The sequence below is a fragment of the Pundamilia nyererei genome, unplaced genomic scaffold (assembly GCF_000239375.1).
Source record: "Pundamilia nyererei isolate P.nyererei 1_Seehausen unplaced genomic scaffold, PunNye1.0 scaffold00283, whole genome shotgun sequence".
Lineage (NCBI taxonomy): Eukaryota > Metazoa > Chordata > Actinopteri > Cichliformes > Cichlidae > Pundamilia > Pundamilia nyererei.
In genome coordinates, this window is record NW_005187684.1 from 498,271 (window position 1) to 511,765 (window position 13,495).

General features: G+C 38.3%; 1 protein-coding gene across 1 annotated transcript in view; it reads left to right on the forward strand.

Annotated features, from left to right (window-relative positions):
• nlrc5 (NLR family, CARD domain containing 5) overlaps positions 1 to 13,495 on the forward strand; it is a 37,869-nt gene that overhangs the window by 6,970 nt on the left and 17,404 nt on the right. Inside the window, exons 5-25 of the mRNA XM_005750658.2 lie at positions 315 to 500; positions 700 to 854; positions 1,382 to 1,513; positions 1,850 to 2,165; positions 2,935 to 3,403; positions 3,576 to 3,738; positions 4,009 to 4,139; positions 6,738 to 6,963; positions 7,040 to 7,281; positions 9,876 to 9,959; positions 10,057 to 10,140; positions 10,259 to 10,342; positions 10,437 to 10,526; positions 10,798 to 10,848; positions 10,932 to 10,961; positions 11,343 to 11,426; positions 11,670 to 11,753; positions 11,869 to 11,958; positions 12,099 to 12,179; positions 12,425 to 12,508; positions 13,146 to 13,229. Coding sequence (XP_005750715.1) covers positions 315 to 500; positions 700 to 854; positions 1,382 to 1,513; positions 1,850 to 2,165; positions 2,935 to 3,403; positions 3,576 to 3,738; positions 4,009 to 4,139; positions 6,738 to 6,963; positions 7,040 to 7,281; positions 9,876 to 9,959; positions 10,057 to 10,140; positions 10,259 to 10,342; positions 10,437 to 10,526; positions 10,798 to 10,848; positions 10,932 to 10,961; positions 11,343 to 11,426; positions 11,670 to 11,753; positions 11,869 to 11,958; positions 12,099 to 12,179; positions 12,425 to 12,508; positions 13,146 to 13,229 — 2,950 coding nt within the window. The remainder of the gene's footprint in view (positions 1 to 314; positions 501 to 699; positions 855 to 1,381; positions 1,514 to 1,849; positions 2,166 to 2,934; positions 3,404 to 3,575; positions 3,739 to 4,008; positions 4,140 to 6,737; positions 6,964 to 7,039; positions 7,282 to 9,875; positions 9,960 to 10,056; positions 10,141 to 10,258; positions 10,343 to 10,436; positions 10,527 to 10,797; positions 10,849 to 10,931; positions 10,962 to 11,342; positions 11,427 to 11,669; positions 11,754 to 11,868; positions 11,959 to 12,098; positions 12,180 to 12,424; positions 12,509 to 13,145; positions 13,230 to 13,495) is intronic.

A 13,495-nucleotide genomic window follows, 5' to 3' on the forward strand; every position in this document is an offset into this window, starting at 1 on the left:
AATTGTTTTTATGTTGTATGTAGGGGATAGGGAAATTGGGCTTACGTGGATGAGTGTTACACATCATCCCACAGATAATCAGTTGAAATTGATGAGGAAGTCTTTAGTTTAGCATTTAGTTGTGCTGCTTCATGTAGTTGAGCAATTATTGTACACTGCGGGAAGCTGATGTCATCAGAGCGGGCCTATGTCTTAGATATCAAAATAAGATCAACCTGAAACCCAGGGCTGACATTTTTAAGCAATACAATTGCACTGTAAAGAGATTATCTGTGTTATTCACTTCTAACTTTTATAATGGGTTCCACCCACAGATCACTGGGAGCAGTACATCAGTGAAGTGAAGAAATTCCTGCTGAAGAGATGGGAGCGACTCACAGCTGGCCTGGTGAGGGAGGTCCAGCTGGAGAATGTATGGGTCAGCCCAAGAGCGGCAAACAGAAGCAGAGACAGACCTGATCAAACCCCTGGCTCAGCAGACAGAGGGGGCAGAACACCAGGTCAGCAAGACTTCCTCTAATTGTACCAGTTGATGATTGGACTTTTTTTAAAATAAAGGGATTTTTTTAAAGTATCTTGTGGTGCACAAAGAAATAAAATCATAGCAGTTTTGTATGTTCTAAGCTTTTCATGTAAACTTACCTAATCATGAATATTTGAAGTCTGCTGCACACCTCACATCTTTCTCACCAAACTCAGAGCCCGATGGGGATTACGGGTATTTGGAGTCCAGAGTGACGTTGGAGGCGTTCCTCCAGGGATGTATGGGTAAAGTGACAGTTCTGGTGGGCCAGACTGGATCAGGAAAAACTCTGCTAACATCCTGTTTAGGACAGCAGTGGGCTAGTGGATTAGTAAGTTCACTTTTTGTCAACATTTATAATTATTTGCGTTATCAGACATGTTCTATGTTCATCTGTATGGCTAGTGCTGGCCTTATTTGTATTCAGAGGAATAAAGGAAGAGCCATTGTCCCAGAATTTGCATGCTAGTGTTATAAAAACATAGAGCAGCTTTATTTCCATACTGTATCCATACTGTATTTACTGTGGTTATCATTATTAGAGTATGCTGTAGGCTTAGGAACCATCACTGACCTTGCAGAGGTTGCAGATGATCCAAACTCTGCATTCTCATTGTTTATTGGAAAAACCTAATCAATAAATTATCAATTTGGTGCATTAAGAATAAAAGTAAAGATACTCCTGCTACTATCAGGCAGCTACTTGTTCAGCCATTTTTCCACTGCAAACATGTTTCTTCTGGAGCCAGTGAATGCTTTTTACAACTTTCACATTTGTGAAACTACCTAAGCTGTGCAAACAGAATTTGATATGACTTTCTTTCCTCTGCCAATTGTTCTCCTCTCCATCTCATCCAGGGTCCTATCCCTTCATCCTTTGTGTTTGTCCTGCTGGAGTTTCGTCAGCTCAACCTACTGTCACACCCTCTTTCACTATCAGAGCTGCTTTTCCAGTACTACCTCCCTCCAACTGGGGGAGAAGATGCAAAGGTACGCACGTAATGCTTGAGTAATACTTGTTATAAAACAGTACATTTGTGATACTAAACATAGGGATGCATTTCATTTAAATCAAAATCTGGTTTGAGCTAAACCCCTTCACATAGTTAGTTATGCTTTGCATTCTGGGATGTGACAGAATATCATACCATATTAGTGATAAAATGAATGTAAATTGAAGATCAGAGTTGTGTTTGTGTAAGAAAAAAAATGAATCCATGGGAAAAGGGCTACAGTTTTATGAACTCATCAGCTGATTTGGGCCAGAGTAAACAAACTACAGGTGTGAAATTCAACTGCTTCTAAACGTATTCTTCGTTTGAACAGAGAGCCATTATCGACTACCTCCTTACTAATCCAGAGCAAAGCTGTTGGGTACTGGATGGCTATGATGAGTTTCACGGCAAACTCAGCAGACAAGAAGTGCAGAGGAAACCGCTGCACTTAGAAGATCCTCTGCCTGTCGCAGACCTCATCTCAGGGTTGCTAAATCGCCAGATTCTTCCAGGAAGCACTGTGCTGGTCACCTGTCGTGTACGGGATCTTATAGATTTGGATGGCATTTCAGATAAAGTAGGGCAGCTGCTGGGCTGGGACCAGGATGAGATCAAGGAGTATGTAGACAACTTCTTTGGTGCAAAAGGTGAAAACTTTATTTACTTGTATTTACATTGTTGTTGGGCTTTATTTAATTATTTTATTTGTTTTATTTATTTCTGTAAAGCTTTGAGGAAGTGTTGTTTTTGGCTCTTCTGTATTAACTTAATTTTTCTCTGTGGAAGTTGGTGCTTAGTATATATAATCAAGGCAATACAATTATATCAAGTTAGAAAAAAAAGGAATAATTCACTTATTACTACTTTTTTGTATTAACTGATAAAATATGGTTTTCTGGACATCAGATTTTTGCTGCTTATTCATTTCTTGAAAACATCTAGCTCTCTCTTTCCCCACAGCCAAAGTTGTCTCTGATAGTTTTTCTCGCTTTCTCTTTGACTCTTACTTGACACTTGTCTGCATTTTTTATTTTCTCTTCAGTTATGGTTGCTGTGGGTTTCAAGACTCACATAAATATCAGCCAAGTTTGAACTTGCATGTTTATTTTACTTGTTGGCAGTATCTTATGTAAATAACCTTAATCTGGGATTATCTACATCTTTTGCAGTGCTATATTTGCTCATTTAGACCTGCAAACCAGCACCTGTTTCCAGGTATAACTGGCAAATTGCTAAAATTTAGACTTTCAAACTAGTAGAAATGAGTAATTTCCACATAAAACAGGACCTCATGCGTAATAGCTGCATTACTAACATGAAAAAATTGGTGTAAAAATAATAAATAAAATTCTTGTGCACGTCTATCTTAAATGTATGTTGTCTTTAACTAGTTTAATCATCATTTACACCCAGCAGATGTAGCTCTTAGAGAGCAGGCAGCACAGCTCCTTCTCTCCAGTCGACACCTCCTCGCCATGTCTTCCATTCCTGCCCTATGCAACATCTGCTGCATCTGTCTTGAGCATTTACTGCTGCAGTGTAGAGATAAAGACACAGGAGGAGCACCGATGCCTGACGAAAAAGGAAGTAAGGCAAGGACAGATGCTCAGGAAGCAGAAGGAGCACAGATGTCAAGAGAAGCCAGAGGGGAGGAGGGCAATAGAAGAGGAAACCCTGCACAAAGGAAACAAGAGGATGGAAAAAGAAAAGGGAGCAAAGATGTAATAATGGATGGAACAAATGGCAGACCTCAGCTGACTCCCACTTCACTCCAAGTCCCCGCCACCCTAACTCAGGTCTACCTCACTGTTCTGGCCTCATTTCTTAGCCGAGCCCCTAACCACGGAGGAGATGGCAAGCCAAAAACTAAAAGATTTCCTCACAGGTAGAGACGGAGCTGTGAACTCACTCTAGTGTATCACCATCTTGAACATTATATTTCAAAAAATATAAAGTAATTTAAAAAATGACTATTTAGAAAAGAAAGCACCAGTGTAGCAAAAAACGCGTCATGCTTCAGTTTATGGATTATCTCTGTTTTCTGTCTTTCCGTGCAGTGCTGTCACCACACTGACCATTCTGAGTCAGTATCAATCGGAGCTGTGTGAGCTGAGCCAGCTGGCTTGGAGAGGCTTAGAGGAAAGCAAGATACTCTTTTTGAAAGAAGAGATTCCACAGGAGGTTTTAAAGTTTTCATTGAAAATAGGACTCTTATCACAGGTCAGACATGAATGCATGCATTAATGTCCTCCTCATATCTGTGAATGTCCACAAAATCCTTGTTGTCGAGTGTTTGCATGCTATTTATACTATTGATACTATTAATAGATTTGCTTAGTGGGCAAAAGTTATTTGTGTTTCCTTACAGTGGGCATAGATAGGGCTGTGTGTAGTAAACAGAGTAAGGGTAGATAAAGGTTGTCCCTTTAGATGACTTGTCATGTTTGTAAGATATTATTAATAATAACATAATTACTTACCTGCTGTTAGGTGGAGCTCAGACGTCAGGACGGGATACTTGCCAATGCCTACTGCTTCATTCATCTGACAGTGCAGGAGTTTTTAGCTGCACTGAGAATCATGACTAGTCATGATGTTAATGACACACAGCTTAAGAAGAGGTAAGGAAGCCAAATGGAGAGAAATATGGGTGTAATTTTTAAGATGATTGCAGTGTTAAGACCTGTTTAGGTTATATAGCCCACCTGATGGAGAAACTACGGAGTCACACGGCAGAAGCTCTCTACTTTTGGCATCAAAACACGGTCAAGATGACCTGCTGAAGTTCTGACCAAGTATCAGAATTGGGAAGAAAGGTGATTTAAGTGACGTGGCGTGGTTGCTGGTGCCAGATGGTCTGGTCTGGGTTTTTTTCCGAAAATGCTGATCTACTGGAATTTCCCCACATAACCAACTCTAGTTTTTACAGTGAATGGTCTGAAAAAGAGGAAATAACCAGTGAGTGACAGTTCTCTGGGTGAAAATGTGTTGGTGATGGGAGAACGCGCAGAATTCTTTGAGCTGAAAGAACAGAATTGATAATTCTAAGAACCACTTGTTACAACCAAGCTGTCTACAAGAGCATCACTGAATAAGTTACAAGTTGAAACAGATGTGCTACAACAACAGGAGGCCACACCGGGTGCCACCCTGCCAGCTAAGAACAGGAAACTGAGGCAACAAGTCACATGGGCTCACCAAAATTGAACAAGATTGCCTAATGGGTCTGGATTTCTGCTTTGACATTTAAACAGAAAGGTCAGAATTTGGTATAAGCAACATGAAAACACCTTGCTGAGTCTGTACCACAAATAATAAAGACAGTTTTGAGGGCAAAGGGTGGGGGGGGTATAACTCAAAATTGGCAAGGTGTACCTAAGAAAATAGCCAGATACTATTTTAGTCTACTGGCACATACACAGTAACCCCTGCACTTTACTCTCTCACTGGTGAGGGACAAATTCAAATGACAGATAACAGCATAACATTCACGACATTATTACACATTGATTGATTAAATTATCCGCAAATTTACATCCTGGAAATAATTTTGTTAATTAACCAAATGAACAAAATGTCCTAAATACGGTCACCTTTCTTGTTGCTGCCCTAGCTGAATGACGCTTCTGTGTACACCTGTCCTCCCAACTCGGTGCTGGGCAGTCTCTGCCTGGTCCCGAAATAGATAAGTTCCTTTCAGATCAGGTAGACACTAGTGTGTGATGGCGTGTTTGAAAAGCTGTGGAAACAAAAGTTTGTCGCCTAAGCTAAAAGAGAAGCTCACACACACAGCAGAAGCATGATGAATATATTTAAAGATTCAACAGTTAATTAATGAATCTCATTTAGAATATGTGGAAGAAAGCAAGATGGAATTTGACTATGTAAAGTCACACGGTATACCAGGAATAACTCTGCCATGGAAGCAACCTGAGCTGTGCGAGTTAAGCACGCTACAGTACGAGACATATTTGTCCTTAGTCCTTACATCAGAAAACACTGATGTAGGCATAAAGTGATGGCTCAAATCACACTGCGAGAGTCTGTGAGACTGTGCAAAGGTGGGGGCACTGAAATTGAAATATGGCACAGCTGACATAACTAAGCAGCAGGCGACCATAATCACTCGCTAAGAGGCCTCTTGTATGTGGCTACATGTAGTTTAACATATATCACAACCCCAGGTTGTACTCCACCACATGCTACTGCTTCCTCTAAAAATGACAATGCAGCTTCATGGATTTATTTATTCTTTTGTGAAAGGATGTTGTTTTTATCACGAGTCATTTTAAAAGCAGGAATTTAATTGCATCAGAGCCCACAGATGCTAAGCTCCACCCTCTGACATCCAAATTGCACCCTTCCCTTATAGAGCTCATCTTCCATCCCCTTTTCAGCTTCAGATCCATTCTCATATGTCCAAACATATATAGACTTGAAGCTCCTTCTCTAGGACTTTTTTAAATAACTGCAGCCACAACACAGTAACTTGTGCTTTAGAGTATTTAAACAGGGGGCACGCATTCATTAATGACTTAAATTTTAATTAATTAATTGCTTTTTTAATTGCTGCAGCACTCAGGTTTACAACACCATGAAATCTATTCATACAGCTGTATTTTAATAAATCTCACATTGTTTCCCCTAAAGAATCACTACATTTTTTTGATGGTGTTCACACTTTAATCATATTTAGTTGACAAGGTGGATTGCAAAAAGGACCTCACCCATACCCAGTTCCTTAAAGGATTAGATAACAGGTCTGTTTGCTCACACTTCCTCATTTAACCCTTTGATTTCACATGTTTCTGAGTGAGGTTCTGGAGGCGTCTGGTTTGAAATCAGTCAGGCAGCTGCAAAATGACTAGTTCAGTTCTGGCTTCGACGTTTTGTTGTGTTTCATTCCGTGAGCATTTGGGGAATGTAGTAAAATTAATGCACCTGAACAGAAGAAAAGATGCAAACCATTCAAACTGGTGTACTGTGCTTTCTTCCCACTCTGTTTGCTTTGTAGGCTGCACTGTAGAAGTTGTTTGCTTTTGTCCTACCTGTTAAATCTTAAAATAATATTATTTATTGTATTTCAAAGTATGCCAGGTCATATTATTATTATTCACATCTCCCAGAAGAGTGTTGAAACTATCATCTGGACAGTGTTGTAACATGCTTTAATTTGCATCATAATTCAGAAGTTGACTTTCCTCTCATTATATCCTCAGATTCAGTCTGAAAACTCGCTGGACAACCAAATCAGACCAGAAGACGGTCTTCACTGACTCACTGTACCTCTATGTTTGCGGTCTGGCTTCCTCAGAATGCACTCCAGCCCTGGTTGAGTTAGCCAAGGTTTCTGGTAGAGCCCAAAGTTGGGTCCAGAAACGGCAAGACCTTGTTCTGACATTGCTCAAAACCATGTGTAACAGTAACACTCTGACCGGACCAAAGGTAGAATGAAAAACAGGAAACAGATTTAATTTTCTGTCTCTTTGTTACTGATCTTTTCTTTGCTATATTTTTCCAGATACTCCAGCTTTGCCACAGTGTTCAGGAGAGCCAGAGCCACCAACTCGCCAAGCAGGTTTTTGGTGTGAGACCCAAACTGGAGCTGCGCAACATCTGGCTGTTACCGAATGATATCGAAGCTCTGGCTTTCGTAGTTAATTCAGCCGATCATAATGACATCGGTCTGGACTTCGGAGCGTGCTCCATGGAGCTGGAGTGTTTAATAGTTCTGGCCAGGTGTCAGGGCATTCATAACCTCAGGTGAGGCTACACAGATGTTTACGAGTTACAGTAGTTAAAAAGTAACAAAAACCCTCCAGAAACCTACGTGTAATTTTTTTTAGCTAACCTAAATAAAACTAGCAAAAATAAACTATTAATTAGAATACAAAAGTTTATTTTGATTTTGAGACAAGGGTTTTTATTATATTACTGTACCATCCTGGATATGTTAAATCTTACAGGTCAGCATTTATTTGAAAAGGTTTCACAAGGTTATTCATATGATATTTATGGGAATGCACTATAGGAGCATTGGAAAGCCATCATTGTGACACATGAGAGTGTTGAAATGGACGGTGTTGATCTGTCAGAAATTATAAAACCCATGTTTAGCCCACGGACATGCAGAGAGAGGACTAGTCACACAGCAGCAGTGAATGTTGTTGTTAATAGAGCTGCAGCTTTGCCTTTGACATTCCTCAGCTGACTGGCCACCTGTCATACAGTGACAGTGAATGAGCTCAGTATTCTTGTTACAAGAAGACAGAAAATAGTCTGGACTCAACTGCAAAAACACGACCACTGATTCTTTGAAAGTATTTCTTTATCTACTCGAAAAAGAATGTTTTTCCACACAAGTTTGCACTTGCATGTCTTGAAGAGTGGGTGGGACGGGGCCTATCTGTTTAGCAAAATCTGTAAGCTGCATGTTGTCATGTCACATCGTGTTAGTCATCTGTTTATACTGCCTAATTCTGAAAGTTGAAGCATCTTTATTGTTAATTTTATATAATTATGCACACTAACATCTAATGTCTGTCTAGCGGGAAAGCTATCCCTCCTTAGTTGCTCTTCCTGATGTTTTCCTTATCCAAAACAAGAATTTAATGACAAATATAGCGTAACCCGTACATATTGTGAAACTAAGATATCTTGGTATCAAATAAAGTTCCATTGACCATAAAGATTTCAGCTCAGACATTAAAAGTAAAGCGAGACAGTGTCTGAAAAAGTGCTGCAGCTCATTAATGTGTGTGTAAAACAAACCGAAACCTCAATTTTATTACGAACACCAATACATCTGCTTGTGGTTATAAAGAGAACCAGTTACATACAAGTCATAAACTGTAATGATAACTTGGAAAATTTGAATGAGGAAAAATGTGACTGTACACAGTAGTCTATAAGTATGTTCAGAACAGCAGCGTAGGAACTCTATACACAGAAAATATCTTGTTGACAAGATGCAGAAGGTACCTGAAATAGATATTTACAGCTGTGGTGAGCAGAAAATGTTGTTTTACTGACAGTGGTTCGATCCTCCTGTGCAGACTAGAACTACTGAACAGTCAAGGGTGCAAGCAGAACTTATCAGCTGCTCTCTACAGTTCTCACATAGTTACACCATAATTATTTCATGTGTATACTTTATCTCACCCAGGCACAAGTAAGCTATTAAACTAGATTTTTTATTTGGGCAGTCATCCAACTCTTAATCCTAAACCCAGTACCCGGTTCTTGATCTTGACAAATATGAAAACAAAAAGAATACCGGCACATATTTCTTATTTCATTTTGGACATGACAAATAGAGACCACCCATACATAGAACCAGATGGGCTCCAAACACCAGAGAGCATACAGTGTGAGAGAAAGCATGTGCAAGAAAAGCCACCTGGAAGGCAGCCAATGAAAAGACTATTGAGTGAAAAAAAGTTGTTATCATCCACATGTAAAACACTAACAATACTGTTGGTACATGTAATAAACTATCCGTCATTATATGATTTAGAAATGTGAAAATTATAATTCAGAAAACTGCTGTAAACCCCCAAACCATGTACAAATTATACAAGTAAAGCAAACGTGATATAACCGGTGTTCAATCCCATCAAATTACCTCTGTCACGGGGATTTAGTTCCAGTTTATTCTGGATTACATAGAGTGAATTATTAACCGTAAAGCCTGAAGCATGGATTAATGCCAGACATTTGATTTTCTTTTAATTTGACAAATTGGACAAATGCTGACAATTAAAAAAATCAATAAATAACAGTTTCCATGTATGAGGTTTCATTTTTTTTTTTTTTTTTTTTTTAGAAACATGCTGATAATATATAGGTCTCAAAATCTCATGTATCAAATATTATACAGGGTTAAAAGAGATTACAGGTTACAACTCCAAAGCTCCTATAAACCTTACTTTGGCTTTCAGTTTGTAGTCTGTGAATCTAGTTTGATTCCCTGCGTCACAGAAATCTGTCTCTGTCACCACCTCTTTAAGAAAGAGTTACCATTTTTTATATATGGTAACTTATTTAGTTATGTTCAGACATTCACACTGACATTTAAACAAATAGATCTCATCTCATATTATGATTCTGGGAATCCGAGTCTGTTTTATCCTCTTTAATTCAAGAAAAGATTAAGCATTGGAATTTCCCACCTGGCGGCTTAGATAATAATTTGTAATTAAAAACATAGCAGCATCAAGAAATATTCTATCAACTATAGAGATGCTGGTAAAAAGCAGTTTGTTTGTTTTAAATTGAGGCTTTGAACTGATTGTTTTTCTTTTTGCAGTTTCTAATCTGATGCTTCCTTATGAATAATTCACTATGTGTCCTTACAGTTTTCACAGCCGCAAATATGGGGACAAGTTTGCTGAGAAGTTGTCGTCTGTTTTGCCTAAATTCACATCCCTGCGAAAACTAGAGTATGTTTTATATCGTTGCTTTATTCCTGCGAAAAATATATTAAAGGTAATTGTCCCTTAACGACAATAATTACCTGTTTGTGTTTGTGTTCACAAGGTTTTCTGGTGCCAGCCTGACTGCTACTGGAGCAGCTAGTTTGGCCTCTGGTCTTCAGGAGTGTCCACACATCACTGATATCAAGTATATCTTCTGTTGTTCAATATAGTGCACGATTAGCTTACTGCTCGATTATCCAGATGCTTTTAATAATGCTGAGCTTAAAGTTTCTGCTCATTTTTCTTCTGGGGTTTTTTTTCAGCATAAGTGACAACAATTTGAGGGATGAAGGAATCAGTCGCATTGCAGAGATTTTTACCAAACTACAAAACCTTTCGAATGTAGCGTAAGTTCTCACATTTCTAATGCAAAGACTCGTCTGTACTTAACAATGCAGAAGACTTTGTGTGGTGATCATATGTGTGTGTGCTTCTTTGTAGGCTGGGACGAAACAGCACAACCCTGAATGCAGTCGACTGTCTTATTAAAACGATGTCTTCATGTTTGAACATCCAACATGTTCATGCAGAGTAAGACCACACACACATGCACACGAAGTGGTGGTTAAAGCACAGTTATGGCACAGGGATTGTTGTTTAAATTAAATAAAAATTACACACATTTTAACTCGCTTTTGTCAGTAATGCTCACTGCACTATTAATATTTTCTCAGCCATAGAGATTTGAGATTCCTGAAATTCAAAGTAGCTGATTGCTATTGATGAAGTTATAATGACAAGACCAGGTAAACATAAGTGTGTCATAAACGTGTACTCCAGTCCAGGTTCTTTTTCTTTGCAGGGGGATCAAAGACTTGACAGTAACTTTCTTCCAAAAGTCAGATATGAACAGGTGACTTTTATGCTTATAAACTAAATAAAGCAATAAAATGAACATAGTAAAATTCTGATATATTTATATTTTCCGCTCTACAGCCATAAATCTATACTTGAATCAACAATCAGGTAAGATATGAAACAAACAAGTCAGTTTACCGTAACTGCCTTACCAAAGAGCTTTGCCAGTTTCCTTGATAAACTTTGCACCTTTAAATGGGTGTCAGCCAAATGTGCATTCACCTTTACTGTTTTCTTTTGTTTGTTTGTTTTTTTTGGCTTCAAAACATCGTGACTAGAAAGGACGTTTATGTGGATGTTGATTTATTTTTTTAGTTTTAATTTTTTTTTTTAATGTTTATTGAGCATCAACAATGTAGTACAAAGATATACATGTAGCAAGTCCACAATGGATGTTGATTTAAATGTGACTCTAAATGTCACAGTTTAGTATTTTTGAGGTTTTTGTATCATGGACGTTTGCATTATGATGGTGTCATTTTTCTCCAGCTTGCTGAACCAGAATTGGAACAAGTCTGAGATGCAGAAACTTGCTGAATCCTTGGCTCGATGCCCTGCGCTGTCTGTCCTAGAGTAAGATTTCATAAGTACACACCTTCATAATTAGAAAAACCTATTCAGAGCTTATGACACAGACAACATCAGTAATGAATAGAATAGCAACAATGCACTAGTTATTGACTTACTATTTTCGCTCTGCTAAAGTAGTTGAACAATCTGCAAACTACACTGTGTGCATATTACATTGGTAAATGAATGCTAGCCAAAGGCCTGTCAATGTGTGTGGCTGTTTTACTGTATGTCTTTGCACTCTAGTCTGTCTGGAGGCCAGTGGGATGAAGACATTTTAAGGACACTGACTGAGTTTTTGCCAAAGTTCAGCATTACTGACAAGCTCATGTAAGACTAGGTTTTAAAAGAAATCAATTGTTTGTGTTGTGCTTGCTGTGCACTTTGCTATACCTGCACATAAAATCCAGCAGCATTTAGCTGATGTTTTACAATCTTTTCTCAGCATTAATGACAGCTGCTCATCAGTGGAGGGTTTGGTGGTTCTGACTGCTCTACTGTCTGATTATCCTCCTGTGATGGAGCTTCATGTCAGGTACAAACACGCATTTAATCTTAGCAACCATAGTTGCAGGAACTTCTAGACATACTGTACCAGGAAATGCAAAATTAGATTTATGTTAGAGTTATTGCTGTCATCTCTGCTCTGTATCTGAATGTTTCTTTATGTTGCAGATTACAGTTTCCTGTTAAGGTGTCTATTGTGTTTGCTAGGGGAAGGGAAAAACCTGCAAGCGGAATATCCAAATCTCTCTGGTATGTTAATGCTTCTGTAACACAAGCTTACAACAACAATATATTTGATGTTGCAGAACAATAGTAGGGTAGCATTTAGAATGAGTAAAGCGATCATTTTAAGCTGGTAACCAACAGACCATCAGTTATCTAGCAAAAAGTTTTAATGTTTTAATTGTTATAATGGGTTGTTCAGGTGTATCCTTTGTCCAATAATGATATGTCATCAGTATTAATGATAATCATTCAGCTTTTGCGTCTTTCAGCCTCAGCTTCTGCAATCTGTATCCTGCTGATCTGAAAAGTGTGTTGAGATGTCTGGGAACCTCTTCTGATCTCACTATGCTGGAGTAAGATGAGCAAGAACCATGAAAGTGCACACACCATGGACAGATAATAAAAATAGGACCATTTCTAATTAGTAGATAATAAATTTATGTGTAAAAAGCCTAGAAAGTTTTCAGGGGGAGCCGTATGAATACAAGTGTCTACAATTACGAAGATAATGGTGCAAAGAAAGGAAAGATATTTACAAGTGTGTCGGGCAATCCAAAAAAACTTTCTACTACACATTTGTGTTAAAAACTGATGTCTTGGACATTATTCTAAAAATGACAGTGTATGCTCAGTTTATGAAGTAGCTAACCACTACATCCTAAACCACCTCTTAAATGATGCACCATCATGGTTTTTGCTTACAGGTAACCATTAGATAGCTTATACAGTGCTTAACAAATTTATTATGCATGTCACACACGCATATTTAATTATATATAAATATTGTAAATAACTGTAATTTGTAGTATTAATAGAAAGATCTCAACAAATGTATCACATTTAGAGGAAAAAGAGACCACTGTTCACACTCATTACACATTTCAGGTGTGTGTGCACTACTGATATTGATATACTGACTCATTTTTGTCATGTTCTCTTGATAAATGTACAAACACTGAGTTGTAAAGCATTTTTAACCTTTCTTTTCAGTTTGTCCAGTAACTGTTTAGGCAACAAGGGTCTGAAGAAATTGTTGGATTTCCTGCCTCGTCTTAGCAAAATCCAGGAAATTAAGTAAGCTCACACGCATGCATTTATTCTCTCTGACCGAGGCTGGAGCTTGTCATAGGGTGGCATAGGGTGCCTGTAGGGGGGTAGATATTTGGACAGGCTGCTAGTCTGTCACAATGCTCACACACAATCATTATAACTAATAATTAATTAATAATTCTACCTCTTTTAAAGCTTTCCTTGAGATATTTATAGCTAAAGATACCAACAACTATATTGTAAGTGACCCTGGTGGTGGAATTTCCCTCTATTGCCTCTCTAGTAATTTG